The 19,597-nt window shown below is 39.1% G+C and overlaps 1 protein-coding gene and 1 non-coding gene across 3 annotated transcripts in view; both read left to right on the forward strand.

Annotated features, from left to right (window-relative positions):
* The window catches only part of DARS1 (aspartyl-tRNA synthetase 1), a 61,830-nt gene that overhangs the window by 37,363 nt on the left and 4,870 nt on the right, over positions 1 to 19,597 (forward strand). For both annotated transcript variants that reach the window (XM_004616512.3, XM_055122202.1), the window contains exons 6-13: positions 3,649 to 3,729; positions 5,187 to 5,246; positions 6,896 to 7,007; positions 8,504 to 8,638; positions 11,680 to 11,827; positions 15,670 to 15,816; positions 17,174 to 17,216; positions 18,924 to 19,004. In XM_004616512.3, the coding sequence (XP_004616569.1) occupies positions 3,649 to 3,729; positions 5,187 to 5,246; positions 6,896 to 7,007; positions 8,504 to 8,638; positions 11,680 to 11,827; positions 15,670 to 15,816; positions 17,174 to 17,216; positions 18,924 to 19,004 (807 nt within the window). The remainder of the gene's footprint in view (positions 1 to 3,648; positions 3,730 to 5,186; positions 5,247 to 6,895; positions 7,008 to 8,503; positions 8,639 to 11,679; positions 11,828 to 15,669; positions 15,817 to 17,173; positions 17,217 to 18,923; positions 19,005 to 19,597) is intronic.
* LOC129400662 (small nucleolar RNA SNORA23) lies at positions 6,625 to 6,810 on the forward strand. Its single transcript, XR_008627851.1, has one exon. It is a non-coding gene; the product is annotated as a small nucleolar RNA SNORA23 (small nucleolar RNA).

Genomic DNA, 19,597 nt, shown 5'->3' on the forward strand with positions numbered 1-19,597 from the left:
CTGGGACCAGGGACTGAAGACTTCAGGCCACATGGCCTCGGGGACTGGCCATCCCTCCCCATTGCCCTTCCCCTTTGGGGTCATACCCACAAACTGTGTCTGGGTGCCATTTAAGGGCATTTACGGCCTTGATCCAGAGACTCACATATCAATCTCAGAACCGATTAGCTTGCTGCAGAGACGTCTCCAGACCCCAATTATTAAAATTTTAGAATTCCAGGAGTGCGCAGCTGCTTTTGCAGCCATGCGGCATCTCACAATATTCATAACAAGCAATAGAGAGTAAATTATCTAGCATCTCCCTGTGTCGGGCAGGCTTGAGTGGTGATGGGGAAATCCGCAATAATGGTGGTGGGAAGGTATAATGGTGGTGGGATTGGTGTTAAAGTACTTAATGTAATCAATTAATTAATCAAGTGCACACCTGATGAACTTGATTTTTTTTTTAAAGCCAGATTTTCTAATTTATCCAGTCACTTTGCTCTCTTAGAAGTCTCATTTCAAATCTAGCACTGGGAAATTTGTTGCCTAGAAAAGGCAAACCTGGGGCTGGAGCGATAGCACAGCGGGTAGGTTCGATTCCCAGCATCCCATATGGTCTCCTGAGCACCGCCAAGGGTGATTCCTGAGTGTAAAGCCAGGAGTAACCCCTGTGCATCGCCGGGGGTGACCCAAAAAGCAAAAAAAAAAAAAAAAAAATAGAAAAGGCAAACCTAAGCATAGTATATGTGTTTTTTAATTCTTACACAAATAGCAATATATTAAATAGAGCAAGTACTGTATGTATTACTAAGTATTCTAATTCTCTAACATACAATATAAACCTTAAAAATGTGAATAATATAAGGCTGACAGAGCTTACAGACAAACTTTGCTTTAATAAAAATATCTGGAAATATCCAAGCACCACAATCAGGTGTGCAATATTCATTCATAACAAAAATGATAAAGGGAAGGGGGGGAAATAACTATATAAAAATTTCACAAAGCATAAGAAATTGTATACTAAATAGAATCATTATTAACATTGACTTATTTATTCGTTAACCAGTTTCTCAGTTGTATATTTATGCCAAGGAATGTGACGTTTTGGGGATAGACGTTCTCACAACCTACTGAAGGAGGTGATGAATTTCTACTGCTTACAAAATAGCTAGAAAATAGAAAAGGGAGGCACTTAACCTTGATGTGGTGGCTGACCTGGTTGGAGCCCCCTGAGCACTGCCAGGAGTGATCCCTAAATGCAGAGCTAGGATTCAGCCCTGAACATTGCCAGATGAGGCGCAAAAACCAAAAATGCAAACTAGAAAAGGTATCTCTCCAGTTCCCCAGCTTTGTATTGGAGATCAAGAAAGGAAAAGTGTTACAATTTGGGTAGAGGGCTAGTGACAAATAACTGTTTTACTGATAGGACGACTGGGGTGTAAAAAATACAAGCGTGCACGCAGAAGGGGTGATATGTGTTGATGTGTGTTCGAGGGCTCGGGGTCTCTCTCTCTCTCTTTCCCTCCCCCCCCCCCTCTCTCTCTCTCTCTCCTCTCTCCTCTCTCCTCTCTCCTCTCTCCTCTCTCCTCTCTCCTCTCTCCTCTATCTCTCTCTTTCCCTCCTCCAGCCCCCCCACCCCTACTTCTATGACCCCTACTTCTGACTATGATCCCCTCCACTCTTACAGTCATAGTTTACATAGCAATCACATAGGGTGGTGACACAAAGGTGGGTTGAACATTAACAAATCAACAAAGAGGGGTAAGACCACTCCTCCAGTAAATTAACAAACTTTCATCTAAGGAAATTACTCCAGATTACTAAGAGATCCATTTAAGGGTGGGATCCCATCCAGCCTGTGTTGCTTTCTTTCCTCAGCCAGTAATCCACTTAAATACCTGTAAGTAAATCTACTTCTAATGTTTCTACCAATGTCATTCTGTATGAGCACAGTAAGAGATATATCAGACTTAAGTTTGGTTCTTCCTGAGGACATTTACTGTATATAATTCCAGACCACAGTCCTCAGGTCAGGTTAGTCTTCCTAACCTCAGCAGGGTCTTAGTCTCGTTGTTACTTTTGGATCATGACAGCATTTGTCTATGACAATGTTCTCAACTTATAGTTGAGTATTGTGGCACTTTGGCCTGGCCCATTTTGATGCCAGGGTAGCTCACAGCTTGCCCTGGGTCCATTCAGTCCCTTATCGGGACCCTGCTTTTGGGGTGCTAGGAACTAAGGGCAACTGAGTCAAGAAAGCAGATGCCCAGGAATAAATATTATTGGAGTTAATCAACTCCGAAGTTACAAAGCACAATATTAACTGTGTTCCTGTGTCCATACAGAAAGGACATTGCTTTAAGGTAAACTAAGTTCCCTGCGGCAATGCTGAAAGGACAAACCCAATGTTATCCTACACTGGTGTATCCTTTACATTTTCGTTAACTATTTCTGAACTGGGGCTGGAGCGATATCACAGTGGGTGGGGCATTTGCCTTGCACGTGATCAGTTGACCCGGGTTTGATTCCCAGCATCCCATATGGTCCCCTGAGCACCGCCATGAGTGGTTCCTGAGTGCAAAGCCAGGAGTAACCCCTGAGCATCGCCGGGTGTGACCCAAAAAGGAAAAAAAAGAAGAAGAAAAAAATAACTTTCTGAACTGAACGCTAAATGTGATTTATCAACTTGAAGAATCTGATTTCCTTTCCTGGATTAGTTAAATCAGGTCCATTTCCCTCTCATTGCTTTGTCAGATGTTCCAAGTGTCATACAGAATGACTAATAAGATAATATGTTTTAAGGGTAGCCAAAGTAAACCTAACTCATTCTTTATCATCCAACTGCTTTATTGCTAAAGCATGTAATTACTGTGAATAAATAAGGGAACATCATCTGACTACCAACTAGAACATGTTTGATGAAAGAAAGCAGTAAAGGGTTATTTGGGTAAGGAAGAAAAGAAGACAAACAACAGAATCGAGCTGACTTTGGTCCTAGTGGTAGAAATAATCAAATGCTTGAACTAGCAATGGCCCCTTCAGATAAGCAGACTGTTTTCTATACATTACTCCATTTAATTTTTTTTTTACAGAGTAGAATTTTGATGCTCTGAAATTAAGTGATTTGCCTAACATTTATGAGACAGTAAGGCCTTAAGGCTAGACGCTTGATATTAGTCATTTATCACTTTGCAATGTACCTTGGAGTATACCAACCCATCAACCCAAGGAGTTAGGCTGAAATATGACCCCATTTTGTAGATTAAAAAAATATGCCATCTCGGGGGCTGGAGAGATAGCACAGCGGGTAGGGCATTTGCCTTGCACGCGGCCGACCCGGGTTCAAATCCCAGCATCCCATATGGTCCCCTGAGCACGGCCAGGGGTAATTCCTGAGTGCAAAGCCAGGAGTAACCCCTGTGCATCACCAGGTGTGACCCAAAAAGCAAAAAAAAAAAAAAAAAAAAAAAAAAAAATGCCATCTCATTTGACTTCAGAGTCATTTCAGTTAAAGATGTTAAACATTTAAGTTAAACAACAAATGTTGTCTCATGGTTTTTGACTATAGTTGGGGGGTGGGGAGTTGTTGTTCTTTGTTGTTGTTGTTGTTTAAGCAAAAGATACCAGGTTTTGCTCTTCCTGACGTTTTTGATCTCGTTTTAGATGTATGTGATTAGTTTGGCTGAACCCCGCCTGCCACTACAGCTGGACGATGCTGTTAGACCCGAAGTGGAAGGAGAAGAGGTGAAAGTGATGCTCTTAAAATACTGTTCTTCCTTTATGTGTTTAGTTTGCAGAACATTAAGTATTTTGTATAACCCGTGAATTGATTTGAACTTTATTTTTATTTAAATTTACTCTTAGATCAGTAAGTCTCAAAAACCTTTTTGGTCTCAGGATCCCTTTACACTGTTAAGAATAATTTATCCCAGCTTTTGTTTTTCTCAAAAGGCTTGTTGAGATTTGCAGTATCAGAAGGTAGAATAGAAAGGTGACATTTTGTACATATCTAATAAGCCTTTATAATGTCTGGATAAATAGATAAGAACTAGATTTTATGTCTGCCTCGGCATAGTTATGTTAATATATATCATGTAAGCTGTGAAAAGTTCTTCAGTACACTTAGGAGAAAATGAGAAAGAAAATGTATTTTTAATAGGAAAACACAAAAAATAAAGTTTAACAGTAACTTGTATGCATCCTACATGCATGGGGAGACCAAACAAGACTGAGTAAGTTGCGCGTGTGGCTTCAAACATCATATTAAATAGCCTCTGCTATGACAGACAATTTTGAGGACACTTATGTGGGGGGGGTTAACGATTTCATGATTGAGGTGAGGTGAGGGGGCACTGAGACAACAGTGGAAACTCTGGTTGAAGTTAGTTATTTGCTGGGGAAAGACCCAGAAAAACAGTATAGCTCCAGAAAAGATACTGTATGAAATACAGGTTTAACCTTTTGACTCTCTGTAGTTACGTGTCTTGGGGATCTCTTGGTGCCTAAACGCTCTCTTGAGAGCCAGTGCTGTGTCAGCTTCTGTCTGCTCCTTTCATCCTCAGCAGACACAACATGGCACTCAGTGAAGGTGCTGATGGTTAATCATCCCAAAATGAAGAAAAGCTTGTTAGGGTGGAACAGGGATCCAAAGTATTGATATTTGTTCACTCTCATTTTTCTTCTTTCCAACCTTTCTGATCCTGCTCTTTTATTGGTCCCTGATATGGGGCGTAATATTTATATATCTATTCGCATTTAGAGTATACATAACTTCTGAAAGTGTTTTTTGTGACAACCTATTGGACTTCAGTATAGAACCTGAGGAGAAAAGGGTTGTGGGAATGGGCACAAGATAAAAGGGTGGGCAGGGGGTTCAAAAGAAAATGCATTACACTGTTGTAGCACTGTCGCCCCTGTTGTTCATCGATTTGCTCAAGCGGGCACCAGTAACGTCTCCATTGTGAGACTTTTTACTGTTTTTGGCATATCGAATATGCCACGGGTAGCTTGCCAGGCTCTGCCATGTGGGCAGAATAATACTCTTGGTAGATTGCTGGGCTCTCCAAGAGGGACTTATCAAAAATAAATTTCAAATAAGTGATTTTCACCCCACCCAATAAACACTAGGTTTTTGTGTGTGTTCTCTTACATAATTGATAAGATCTATTTTTTTCTTTTATCTCTTTTCTTTTTTTTTCCAGGAAGGAAGAGCTACTGTTAACCAGGATACAAGATTAGATAACAGAGTCATTGATCTTAGGGTATGTCTCATGTATTAAGTGATATTCTTGAGCCAAAATCAAGTGGGCAGAGACTTTAAACCTGTCTCAGGCTTGTAGAGCTAATTGGCTCTAGCCTGTGTGTAAGTATTTTCATAAATAAGAAACAATTTCTCTTTCTGTCTAGCCCCTCCCCTAAGAGGAACTGCAGACAGGGACAGTAAAGTAATAATTCACAAGACAATGACCTAGTTTAGTTTAAAAATGAAGAAGGAACATGAAGCCAGTAAATAGGCTTGCTTGCTTTCAGGTGACATCTGTTTTAGACAAGTTAATCAGCAAGTAAACATATAACTATGCATATTACTATGAAATTGTGGAAATACGTGACATTTTAGAACAAGATGAATTTATTAATTAGGGCCTCAATCCTTTGAATGTGATCTGAGCAGAGAATTATTAATAGAGGTAATTGACCCTGATGGTTTGTATAGTATTTACTTTAATCTGCTACCCTTTATAGTTTGGTTGCAACTTAGAGTTCATTTCTTTCATGATGATAGTAAAAGCAGTGTTGTTTTTTTGGGTTTTTTTTTTTTTCCTTAATATCTTCTCCGTATTTGGGGTTTTTTGGGTTTTTTTTATTTTGTTTTGGTTTGGTTTGGTTTTTTGGGTTTTGGTGGGGTTTTTTTTGCCTCTTAGTAATATAGTCCCTTTGTTTTTGTTTTGGGGTCAGACAGTGGTGATTAGGACTTAACTCCTGGCTCTGCATTCAGGAATCACTCTTGTTGATGCTCAGCAGACCATACGGGCTGCCAGGGATCAAACCCAGGTCTGCCACATGCAGAGCCTGCCTGGTGTGCTATCACTCCAACCCCCAAAAGCCAACGTTTTTCCCTATGTTAACTTTACATCTTGGGCAGTTAACTTTACATACTTACTTCAGACATTAATAACTAGAAATTCTTAAGTAACTTGAAATCCTTAAATTAGCTTTGTGTCTACACTAATTATTGTCTAATTTAATTCAATAGAGTTAGCTGTTAGCAAAGAGATGGATATGTTGGGAGTGAAGAGCAAAGTTGTTGTTCTTCTATAAATGTTTTTAGGGTAACATTTTTTGCTTTTTTTTTTTCTTTTCTCCTGTGGGTCACACCTGGTGATTCGAAGTGGCTCCACCTGACTCTGCACTCTGGAACTGCTCCTGGTGGTGCTCGGGAGACCATATGGGATGCGGGAGATCAAACCTGGTTGGCTGTGTGCAAGGCAGACGCCCTCCCGCTGTTCTTTTGCTCCAGCCCCAAGGACAAAATTCTTAATTTTGATTGTTATGGAGCTAGACTATATATCTCATATAATAAATCATTTTTATATAAGCATTCCAGGCAGGTGGCCCTCTTAGAAATACGTCGCCGCAGCTGCTGTGTTGTGTGCATAGTTTTTGTCTGTGTCATGTAGCAGTGTCTATCTGTGTTCTGCATTCAGACCCCGCTACTCACACAAACATCAAGCCGTCGGAGAATAAACTTGGGATCAGAGTACTGGCCAAGTGTGTGTCTCTTGGGACATGTCTCCCACGGGCCAGCCTCCATATTCCCATACACTGGAAAAGAGAAAGAAAGAAACGAAAATACTACATCTCGGTTCATATGTCAAATTGATTACATTAAGTTTTATTCATTGCTTTATAGACATCAACTAGTCAAGCAGTCTTTCGTCTCCAGTCTGGAATCTGCCATCTTTTTCGGGAAACTTTAGCTAACAAGGGTTTTGTGGAAATCCAGACTCCTAAAATTATTTCAGGTATGCTTTAAATTATTTCTCAGTTCTAAAAAAAATATCTTCTTTCCTCCTAATTGGTAAAGACTAACTCTTTTCAATTATGTAGTTTCTGGGGGCCTAAGCAATAGTATCATGGATGGGGCACTTGCCGTGCGACCAACCAGATTTGGTCACCATCCATGGCATTCCATATGCTCCCCCAAACACTGCCCAGAGGGATTCCTGAGAGCAGAACCAGGAGTAACCCATGAGCATCACTGGGTATGGCCCCAAAACCAAAACCAAACAAGCAAATCTTCTAATCCCATTAGTCCCTTAAGGTTTATTGGCCATGAAACTATTTAATTTGAAGGCCATTGCCATAGATGTATAGCTCAGTGGTAGAATTACATGCTTAGCATGTGTTCAACCTCCGGCTTAATCTCTGGTACCACACACACACACACACACACACACACACACACACAAATTAATTTGAAGAGCACTCTATTTCACAGTATTCATGTATTCACAGTATTCATGTATCACTGACATCAGTAATACTACCTTATTTCAGGAGTCTGTGATAAGTTATTTTTTATAAGCTATACTAGGAATTACTTCTTTCTGTAGTTTTCTTTCTAAATTGGTGTCATAGTTTTCTGTTGTATAAACTATATTGCAGAGTTTAAGTTCTACATATAGAAAACTTTTATTCTCATTCTTATACAAGAACTTGCCGTGGGAGTGGAGCTATAGCACAGTGGGTAGGGCATTCGCCTTGCACATAGCCGACCCCAGGTTCGATCCCCAGCATCCCATATGGTCCCCCGAGCGCTGCCAGGAGTAATTCCTGAGTGCAGAGCCAGGAGTGACCCTTGTGCATTGCCGGGTATGACCCAAAAAGTAAAAAAAAGAGAAAATTTTCCTTAATTGACACTTTTTAGCATTGTTGAAATAATGCAAATATATGTTATAAATGGCATTTAGTTATAAATAAGAAATTGAGGATTATAATTTTAATTATTAGGGAAAGTATTAATATATCTTTAAAATAATTTTTAAGAATTCAAAGTACCATTGGTAAGATTTTAAATTGATGCCCAAAAAGGAGTATTAGGGCTCTGGAGTGGGTAGAGCTTTTGCCTTGGACATGGCTGACCTGGGTTCAGTCCCCAGCATTCCTTATGGTCCCCCATGCACCACCAGCAGAAATTTCTGAGTGTCCAGGCAGGAGTAATCTCTGAGTCCAACAGAAGGACTATTAGGGGGTCAGGGATGTAATTCAGTGGTGTGGAGCACATCTAGGTTGGATCCTGAGCACAGCATTCTCCACCCTCAGCACCACTGGCCACAGTCCTGGGTCCCCAAGCATGTATCCCTGTGAATAGTCTCTGGTTCCTAGAACATACCCTTCAACATATATATGAATCATAAGCATTCTTATAAAAGGATGCTAAAAAATTTTTTCCATTGGGAATATCTCATAGATAGACTTTTACTCAAAACTGATTATTAAATAAATGTTTGCATTTCAGCTGCCAGTGAAGGAGGCGCCAATGTATTTACTGTGTCATATTTTAAAAATAACGCTTACTTGGCTCAATCCCCACAACTGTATAAGCAAATGTGTATTTGTGCTGATTTTGAGAAAGTTTTCTGCATTGGACCAGGTAAGTTTTTTTTTAAGTATTTTCTCAAAAGTATTAAGATGTAACTGATAAAACTCTTAAGGCACTGTGTTCAATCTCCAGCATCTAGTATTCACCCTCCAAACCTCCCAAGAAAGATATTGTCTAAAAGATATACACATAATCATGTGGCAAATTCTTTTATGAAGTTAATAAATTAAGATCAGCCTGGCTTTATACTAATCTCGTATACTAAGAATCTCTTCAACTGTGAGGTCCTGGATTCCGTTCCTTTTATCTTGAAAGAAATGTTCCTCCTCTCCCCCCAGCCTGCACGCAGTTAGACTGGGGCTATAACTCATTGGTAGGGTGTGTTTTTCATATATATGAGGCCCTGAGTTTGATGCCCAAATTTTGGGTAGCTTAATATTAAAATTAAGTACTCACAGAGCTGGAATGATGGTACATCAAATAGGGCCCTTGCCTTGCATGCAGCCAGCCAGCTTAGCATCATTCCCTAGCATCCTATATGGTCTCCCAAGTACTTGGAGTGATCCCCGAGTGTAGAACCAGGAATAAGTCCTGAGCATTTTCAAGTGTTTACAATGTTTGATTACATTTAATATTCAAACACCAATCCCACCACCATTACACCTTCTCACAACCATATTTCAGATTATTTCCATCTCGAAACTCAACCCAAGCCCCCAAAGCAAAACCAAAATAATTTATTTTGTGTTGTTATGAATATCACTCTATCACTGTCATCCCATTGCTATTGCTCATTGGTTTGCTCAAGTGGGCACCAGTGACATCTCCATTGTGAGACTTGTTGTTACTGGTTTTGGCATATTGAAGACACCACAGGTAGCTTGCCAGGCTCTGCTGTGCGGGCGAGATACTCTTGGTAGCTTGCCAGGCTATGAATAATCCTCTAAAAATGATCCAAAAAATGTTTCTTAGAGGAAAGTGTATGAAGATTCTTGTATTTCACCCAGGAGCCATTAAGCCCTCTATTACTGACATGTTAAAAGTTGAGCCTTGTGTACACATACATATAGATGTGTCTGTAAAAGATAACGCATATATATGTATCTGCAAAAATATATATATATATTTATGTATCTGTAAAAGTCTAGTTTTCCCTTAAGATTGGCTGCCTTCTACTTTAAACCCCATAAAATGTAGTGTACAACTCTTGAAATATTAGTGGTATAAAGTATAAGATGTCCAAGAATAGATCTGCTCATGGGTGAGGCTCGACCCAAGCATGTGAAGAGCAGCCGTGAGCATGACAGAGGTTGAGTTCTGGAAGTTTTTGGCTGCCCAGGCTGCCTCCTTTGGAGCGGCGGGAGAGGGGGCTTCACCCATTCCCCCCTTCAGGTTGCTCCAAATGAAACAGGGTCTGGAGGCATGGCTATGGCGTATCGTTCTGTGAGAGGTCTCTGGATTATGGCCATTGATGAGATTACATGGCACCAGACCAAGAGGTGGCCTGTGGGGGTGACTGCTAAGTTGCTGGAAACGGGGGTTGGGAGTTCCGTTGAACCTGGAAGATCAAAAAATTGCACAGAAATCATCTGATGATCTTTTAAAAATGCAAATTCTGGGTTCAAAGCAATAGTACAGCACTTCAGACATTTGCCTTGCTGACTGCCAGCCCAGGTTTAATCCCCAGCATCCCATATGGTCCCTGGAGCCCTGCCAGGAATAATTCCTGAGTGCAGAGCCAGGAGTAACCTGAGAATTTGAGTGTGACCCAGAAAGTAAAAAAAAAAAAAAAAAAAATTTAAAAATAAAATGGCAAATTCTGAGCAATAGGTTTGGATGATTGCCGTTCTCATAGACTTTCATCTACTGGCCGGTGTAACTTTAGACTTTGCTTTGCGTGACAAGGAAATAAATATTGTCACTTTTCTTCTGATAGAATAAGACATGCATGCATATAGCAGTCACAGTTATCAGAACACGATTTAGATTTTCAAAACAAATAATCAGATTGCTGTATAATCAGTAGATTGGTGTTAATTATGTTGTATAGTGTTGTATAGAGAGTATGCGAGAGAAGGAAGATGGGGTTTGCTAGTTACCATAAAGAAAACTCTAACTGGAATGAACTTTACAAGTAGGAGATGTAGACAAGTAGAGATGCATTCTGATGAAAAGATGAGTAAAGATCATGGACTTCGGGAGAGCTGTAATACTAAGAAGCATTGGGGAAATAAATGGGAAATATAAGGTAGGAGTAAATTATGAAAGCATTAAAGTTTTTGAACTTTTTTGTCATTCTATGATTATAGTAGTCATTAGGGAACCATTGCAAGTTTCAGAGCCAAGAATGTGTTATAAGAATGTTAATCTTGCATTGATTTGAAAAATGGAGCAGAGCTAGTCAGACTAGAGTGGGAGGGAGTGCAGGGAATATAATAAGAACAGGACTGAAGTAATGGCGAGAATATATGTATAATGTTACTTCATTTGTACAGATTTCATTTAGCTTGAGTCGAGTTTTAATACAATTGAGAACTCACTGTATTGAATCTATTTTTAATTACTGAAAAGGCACTTCAGAATCTTGAATTCCCTCAGGGTATTTGAGTGCCTCATTTATTAATTTACATTTGTTACAGTTTTTACTATGTGACTATGAAAGTTTATAATGATCTTGCCATTCAGGAGAATATTGAAACAGGTGACTTACCACGATTCTTTCCAACCCTATAATGATAATGAAAATAATACCATTTGAGTATAGTAGTGAATAGGAGCAATAGCACAGCAGGTAGGGCGTTTGCCTTGCATATGGCCGACCCAGGTTCGATTCTTCCGTCCCTCTTGGAGAGCCTGGCAGGCTACCGAGAGTAACTCTCCCTCACGGCAGAGCCTGGCAAGCTACCCATGGCATATTCGATATGCCAAAAACAGTAACAAGTCTCACAATGGAGACGTTACTGGTGCCCGCTCGAGCAAATCGATGAGCAGTGGGATGACAGTGACAATGAATAGGATCTAGCATTTAAAATCCAGTTTATCCAAGAATTTTAATTCCATTAAATATAAAATTTTGTTTTTTAATTTCACAGTATTTAGAGCTGAAGACTCTAATACCCATAGACATTTGACTGAATTTGTTGGTTTGGACATTGAAATGGCTTTTAATTACCATTACCATGAAGTTATTGAAGAAATTACTGATACCTTAGTACAGATATTTAAAGGACTTCAAGAAAGGTAAATATATATGCATATATATACATGTGTTTATGTTATATTCCTGGATAATTTTAATTTCAAATTAGTTCTTTAAAATGAAGCAATTCTGGAGCTGGAGCGATAGCACAGCCAGTAGGGCGTTTGCCTTAAACGCGGCCAACCCAGGTTCAAATCCCAGCATCCCATATGGTCCCCTGAGCACTGCCAGAAGTAATTCCTGAGTGCAGAGCCAGGAGTAACCCCTGTGCATCGCCGGGTGTGACCCAAAAAGCAAAAAAGCAAAAAAAAAAGAAAAGAAAAGAAGAAGCAATTCTTCAATTACAAGCTGTGAACTAAGTTTTGTGTTTTGGGTCACACCTAACAGTGCTCCGGGCTTCTTACTCCTAGCTCTGCACTCAGGGATCACGCACGTGATGCTCAGGAGACCATATTGGGTACCATGTGTTTAGGTTCCAGCTCTGCTTACCTACGTAAGGCCTTGTACAAGTTCTTTAACTCTATGCCTCAATTTCTTCATTTGATTTTTTTGTTTGCTTTTCTGTTTTAATTTTGGATCACACCTGGCGATGATCAGGGATAACTCCTGGCTCTACACTCAAGGATCTCTTCTGGCCATGCAAAGGATCAAACCTAGGTCAGCCCTGTACAGTGCAAGCACCCTACCCACTGTACTATCTCTCCAGCCCCTCCTCATTTATTTTAATGAGGATATTATTGTAGCTTACTTTAGAGACAAAAAGTCCCTTAAGCTTATTCATTTCTAATCTTTATTGCAGCTATGTGAATTAAGCTCGTGTTAATTCTTGTATCAATATATAGTTACACAGAATATTTCATAAAGATTGCAGACTAGTACTTTTGAAGAAACTTTTGGCTTATTTGGACCCAGTGAATTAACAGCTTTCACCAAAAATTATTAGAAATTTCCTAATGTTCAGTAAGTTTTAAAAATTTTTAAAATTTTGCCTAGCAATTAGTTTCTTAAGGGTCATTCAAAACTAACATACTTATGCTAATATTTAATTTGGAGGAAATAGGAAAATAAAAATGTAAAGGAAGGGGCTGGAGTGATAGCACAGCAGGTGGGGCATTTGCCTTGCACGCGGCCGACTAGGGTTCAATTCCCAGCATCCCATATGGTCCCCCAAGGAACGCCCGAAGTAATTCCTGAGTGCATGAGCCAGGAATAACTAACCCCTGAGCATCGCTGGGTATGACCCAAAAAGTGGGGGGGGCGGCGAAGTAAAGGAAATAGGATCAAAGAGGGTTTTTTTTTCCCCTCCCTTTCTCCATACCTAGCTATATTTTAGGTAATAAGTATTAGCTATTTTATTATTTGAAGACCATTGATTTAACTATTAATTATTGATATATTTTAGACATATACTCATACTTAAAAAGAGTTAGAAAAGGTTATTTTATTCCTTTACAAATTTAACGAGCTATTTCAAGAATACAGACATCAATTGTGTATCATATAAAATTCTGGGGACTGGAGAGATACTTTAGCAGATAAAGTGCTTCCCTTGCACACAGCTAACCTAGGTTCAATCCTGGCATCCGCTGAGTTCCCAGAGCACCGCCAGGAATGATTCCTGAGTGCAGAGCCAGGAGTAACCTCTGAGTATTGGCTATGTGTGGCCCAAAAGCAACAACAAAACCCTTACCTAGGTACCAATATTTTGGAGCCATGCTCTGCATTGTTACACATTTAATGACTTACTAGCTGTAGAGAACTCTATGGAAAACACACATTCAAGGCCAGAGAGAGTACAGTAGGTCAGGCTCTTCTTGCCTTCGTGTCTAAGGCACTCCCAGGCACCACTAGAGTAGTCCCCTGAGCACAGAGCCAGGAGTAAGCCCCAAGCACAGCTCCCTGTGGCCCAACACCCTCCTCCCCCGCCAAAAAAGCATTTATTTTTGGTGTTAATTACTTGTCTAATACTAGAGTATAAAAATTTTAGTTTTTAACCAGGAGGTTGACTCCATGGCTAGGAGGCTGGCCTCACATTCTGGGGAAAGGGCAACTCTGAGAAGGGATCACCAACTATAATGTAGTCGAAGGCCATGTGGGAGAAGGGAGTTGCGGGCTGAATGAGGGCTAGAGACTGAGCACAGTGGCCACTCAACACCTTTATTGCAAACCACAATAGCTAATTAGAGGGAGAGAACAGAAGGGAATGCCCTGCCACAGTGACAGGGTGGGGTGGGGGGGAGATGGGATTGGGGAGGATGGGAGGGATGCTGAGTTTACTGGTGGTGGAATATGGGCACTGGTGAAGGGATGGGTTCCCGAACTTTGTATGGGGGAAGCATAAGCACAGATGTGTATAAATCCGTAACTGTACCCTCATGGTGATGCATTAATTAAAAATAAATAAATTTATTAAAAAAAAAATTTAGTTTTTATACTAGCAGATCAAATAGCAATCACAAACTGTTGAGATTAGTCAAATTTTTATTTATAAATGATAGGCTTGGAGACCAGGGATGTGGGTTGGTGATAGAGTACTTGCCTAGGTATGAGACCCAGGGTTCTATTCCAACAACACATGTTACCCCAGCACAGCAGGGTATAACCCCAAAACAAGAAAAATATCATAGAGTCAGACATCAGACATAATTATCATTGGATTTTCAGGTTGAAACTTGAACGTAAAACCCTTCTTTCTATATCCTGTAGATCCTATAGTAATTCTAAATTCCCAAATTATTCACCTAGTTTGTGAAATATCCCTCTTGTGTTTATCATTAGTATTTATCTAATAGAAGAATATGCTAACATCTTTAAATATTGGATTATATTTTTGTATTAACCATTGATAGACATTGAATGTGGTTTTATAGTCAAATCAAACAAAATCCATTTGAAATCTATTATTGGCGGGGCAAGAGAGATAGTGCGGCAGGAAGAGCACTTGAATTGCACATCGCCAGCCTGGATTGGAATCTGGCACCCCATTTGGTCCCCCAAGTTCCGCTAGGAGTGATTCCTGAGAACTGCCAGATGTGGCCCCAAGGTCTTTTAACCCTTCTGATATGAATAAAACTAAACATGATTCCTTTCATTAACTTTTTTTAAGACCAATAAGAAAGTGACAGTGTCTCATACTGTTTCCATATTACATATATATATTTTTTTATCAGTTCATTTATGTGTGTGTGTCTGTGCATGGACACATTTGGGCCACACCCAGCAGTGCTCAGTGCTTATTCCCAGCTCTGAACTCAGGAATCACTCCTGGCAGTACCCGGGACCACATGGGATGCCAGGGATCAAATACGGGTCAACTGTATGCAAGGCAAGAGTCCCACCTGCTGTACTATTGCTCCGGCCCCTGCTTTTGCAACTTTTAAATGATTATCCTTCACTGCAGCAGTTATGTGTTTTGTGCCTACTGTTTAGGGGGTAGACACTGTCCTACAGTGATTATTCCATTGGGAAATAAATTGTCAATCTCCTAAAAAGAACTTCTAATGGGAATGGAAGAAGTTAAAAGACAAGTATTCATTAATTTAGTTTTTCTTAGAATAGTGTTGTTAGAAGGTTAGATTTTTTTAAAATGCCTCACAAGATGTACCTCATTGTACCTAATTGTTAGTTGTTAGAAGTTATAAAGTCTTTAATCCTTTAATGCCGCAGCAGTGACAGACATCATGAGACTGAGAAATGATATTAAATATTTTACAGGTTTAAATTTCATTTTTAAACTTAATTTCTTGATAGCACTAATTCCTTGATAGCACTTTCCTGGTACACATAGGAATTCAGAATGATTTTATGTTACTGTCATAGTGACCTCTTGTGGAGAACTCATTTATTTCACACATTTTTATTACCTAAATCATTGTACAAATAGGTTTCAAACTGAAATTCAAACAGTGAATAAACAGTTCCCGTGTGAGCCATTCAAATTTTTGGAGCCAACCTTAAGACTGGAGTATTGTGAAGCATTGGCTATGCTCAGGGAAGCTGGGATTGAAATGGGAGATGAAGAAGACCTCAGGTTTGTCTGTGATTTTTTTTTTTTTAATTAGTATTTGGCCTTAAAGTATAAAAGAATGAATATATCAATTATGTTGATAAAATTTAAGTTTTATTTTGTTAAAAATCTGCTGATTTTTTTATGTGACCTGAAATACAATGTCTATTTAATGTAAATTACATTAAGTAAACCACAGTGGTTTTTTTTTTTTCATATGTAATTACCATTTTCTGTACCCCCCCCTTCTAATTTGTACTGATAAAATATATAGGACTTTGCTGGTGATTTTTGTCTTTTAGTAATTTTAGAGAAAACATATAAGAGTATGTTTTCATTGCCCCATGGGATTAGGACATAAAATTGTTAGGCTGGCTCTCTACAATTTTTTCTACAACTTTTAAAGTTCATGTTATTTTTGTAATATGTAGTATGGTATTATCTAAATTGAAATTATACAACTTACAGTTAAAGTAAATTGTACCGTTTAATAAAGATTAGAAGTTACTCTAATTATGGATTTTCAAGTTAAATATTTAAGAAAAAAACTGGTTATTGTTGGTTTTTAGGCTGTTCGAAAAATACTTTACTCAAAACTATTTTTTAACTATCTCACAAAAGACAAACAATATACTCTTTGTTCTTAAAAGGAGCAGCCACTTGGCTGTAGGAATTTAGTTGATGTATATAAACACAGGTACTTTCCCCCTTTGGTTTAGGGGTGATTGTGGAAGGTCTGGAGTACAGATGACAGCCGGGGCCTCTCCCACACAGCACTCGCCCCTCGAGCTGGCTCCCCTGCTCCGTGATTGCATTTTAGACACCAGGAAATACTCAGTCTTGTATTATAAATCTTTGATCAAAAAAAAAAAGGCAAAAAGAAATAATTTTGAGATAGAACCATTTAATGACAAAAATAGCCAGTGTTCGGTATATTAAATGTGTGTGTATGTATATATAATATGTGTGTGCATAATATAGTGGCCCCCTATAAATCCCAAGTGACTATATCGAATGCATTTATCCATAGTGATTTTTAGAAATATTTGCCCTTTCTTAAAAGAGCAGAGTAGACAACTATTTAGTCTTTTTTTTTTTTTTTTTTTTGCTTTTTGGGTCACACCCAGCGATGCTCAGGGGTTACTCCTGGCTTTGCACTCAGGAATTGCTCCTGACAGTGCTTGGGGGACCATATGGGATGCCAGGGATCGAACCTGGGTCGGCCGCGTGCAAGGCAAATGCCCTACCCGCTGTGCTATCGCTCCGGCCCCCTATTTTGTCAAATTTTTTAACCTTTGAGAACTTTAAATAGAATAAGTATCATTAATTTAGAACTCTGTTGTTTGATCTTCAAACACATGATTTAATATTTCTTTTTCAGTACACCGAATGAAAAGCTGTTGGGTCGTTTGGTAAAGGAAAAGGTAGGAACAACTTTCCTAACTGCCAATTTTCTTTAAGTCTGAAACATTCTAAAAAACATTGCAGAAGGACATTGAAAAGCTTTCCTAGAATGACCTGGTACTATAGAAACAAATCGTTTCTAATAGAAACAAAGAGTTTTTTATTTATTGGGAAAATAATAAAAATTGTTTTAATAGTAAATTATTTGAATAATTTATTGCTTATTAACCATATGGGGCCTTCAATCCCTGATACCCCCTATGGTCTCCTGAGCACAGCCAGGTATGACCAGGCAGGGGAGGGGGGCAGGGAGATGCAGAAAATCTAGTCAGGATTTGCTCAAATTGTTTGATCAGCTCAATATTTAATTCAGCTTGTTTGATCAACTTGATATAAGTTTTGTGGAAGGTGTTTCTCAAAGTTGTTACCTGTTACCCGTATCTGATAGATTTATTTAGAAAGGAACTCTAGATGTTACGGAGTAGCTTAGAAATGGACTCTCCTTTGTACTCCTGCTCTCTCATGGGCCTCAAAGGCGGCTGAAGGAGAACTGCTTTACTCTCTTGTTTTCTAAATATCTAAAGAACATAAAATGAGTGATCTTTAAGGAAATAGAATTCTGTAATGAAATGAAAATGGTTCTTGAGCTCCTCCTGTTGGTTGTACTCCAGACTGATATGCGGGAGAACTAGCAGTTCAGAACTGCACAGTAGGAGCTGCAACTTAAAACCATTTCGGCAGAGCTGGTTCCATTTGTCAGTTCTGTGGGCATTCATTCTGCTCTACAATTTTAGCAAAAATGTTTAATATCCAGACAGGTGCGATGTAATTGATTTTTACATAAATAGAGGTCATAAGCAGGTATTCTAACGACGACATTTAATGTTAATTTTACTTATTTCAGTCGTAGATATCATTTGAAGAAATCTACCAAATTTTGACATCTAAGTGAAACACTAACTGAAAACCTTTAACTTGGGAAGGCTTTATGACACAGGATATTTTTTAAATACTATTTTCTCCAAAATACAAAATAATAGTTTCCATAAAGCCCAACAAAATTTGGGATAATTTAACCAAAATAGTTATTAAATACCTGGAAGAGGTCAGGGCTCCGTGGTCAGGGCCACATGCCTTATGTACACAGTGACCAACCTCAGGCTCGGCAGCACCAGCACCAGGTGGCCCTGCTCAAGCCCAGCACTGCTAGATTGGAGCAGTGCTGAATCGGTAAGCTGAGCATTGGGCCTCTGGCTTGGTTGGCAGCTATCACCAGGATTCACCCCAGGCCCCATGAACAGTGCTTTAGGGTGGTCCCGCACCAAGAATAAATTTTAAATATAAAATAAGTATTAAATATAAAATATTAAAAATAAAAAAGACAATTACCAAAATCTTAACCTATTTTGTGTGTGTACGTAGAATGTTGTTATAGATATTTTGAATATAGACAATGTATAGAAAAAAAACAGTTATCAAAATGTTAGCCTTCTTGGGGCTGGAGTGATAGCACAGTGGGTAGGGCATTTGCCTTGCACACGGCCGACCCGGGTTCGATTTCCAGCATTCCCTATGGTACTCTGAGCACCACCAGGGGTATTTCCTGAGTGCAGAGCCAGGAGTAACCCCTGTGCATCGCTTGGTGTGGCCCAAAAACAAACAAATATTAGCCTTCTTTTATTTATTAAACTTTTGAAACATTTTAATTGTATTTATTCTTTTTATAGTATGATACAGATTTCTTTGTCCTTGATAAATATCCATTGGCTGTAAGACCTTTCTATACTATGCCTGACCCAAAAAATTCTGTAAGTAACTTTATTTTAAATAATTTGTATTGATATGAGGAAGGAAAGTATATTGTTACTATGTCAAGTTGTACAGTGAAAATAATGTTTTTCATTAGTGGTTTATTCTTTACTTTTACATTTCTATATTACTAGTTTCTGTAAATTTAGATAAAATAGTATATTGTGGGAACTAGAGGGATAGTACAGTGGGTAGAGCAGTTTCCTTGGATGCAACTAACCTGGATTCGATCACCAACACCACGGATGTTATGCTCTGCTGACACTGATCCCTGAGTGGAAAGCCAGAAGTAAGCCCTAAATATTGCCAAGTCTGGCCCAAAAACAAAACAAAAGAGGCAGGAGTGATAGTAGAGTGGATAGGATGCTTTGTTTTGCCATGGCTGACCCAGGTTTGATCCCCAGCACTGCATAGAATCCTATGAATACTGCCTGGTATGTCCCAAAACCAAACACACAGGTGCAATATTGTGAAATTTGAATATTCTAGAAAACTAATCCCAAAGCCCTGCCTTAAAAATTATTTTCATGGGTCATTTTTTGAAGATTTCTGAAGAAGAAACACAGTATAAATAAGTAATTCTTTGGATTTA

The sequence above is a fragment of the Sorex araneus genome, chromosome X (genome assembly GCF_027595985.1).
Source record: "Sorex araneus isolate mSorAra2 chromosome X, mSorAra2.pri, whole genome shotgun sequence".
In the NCBI taxonomy this organism is placed as follows: domain Eukaryota; kingdom Metazoa; phylum Chordata; class Mammalia; order Eulipotyphla; family Soricidae; genus Sorex; species Sorex araneus.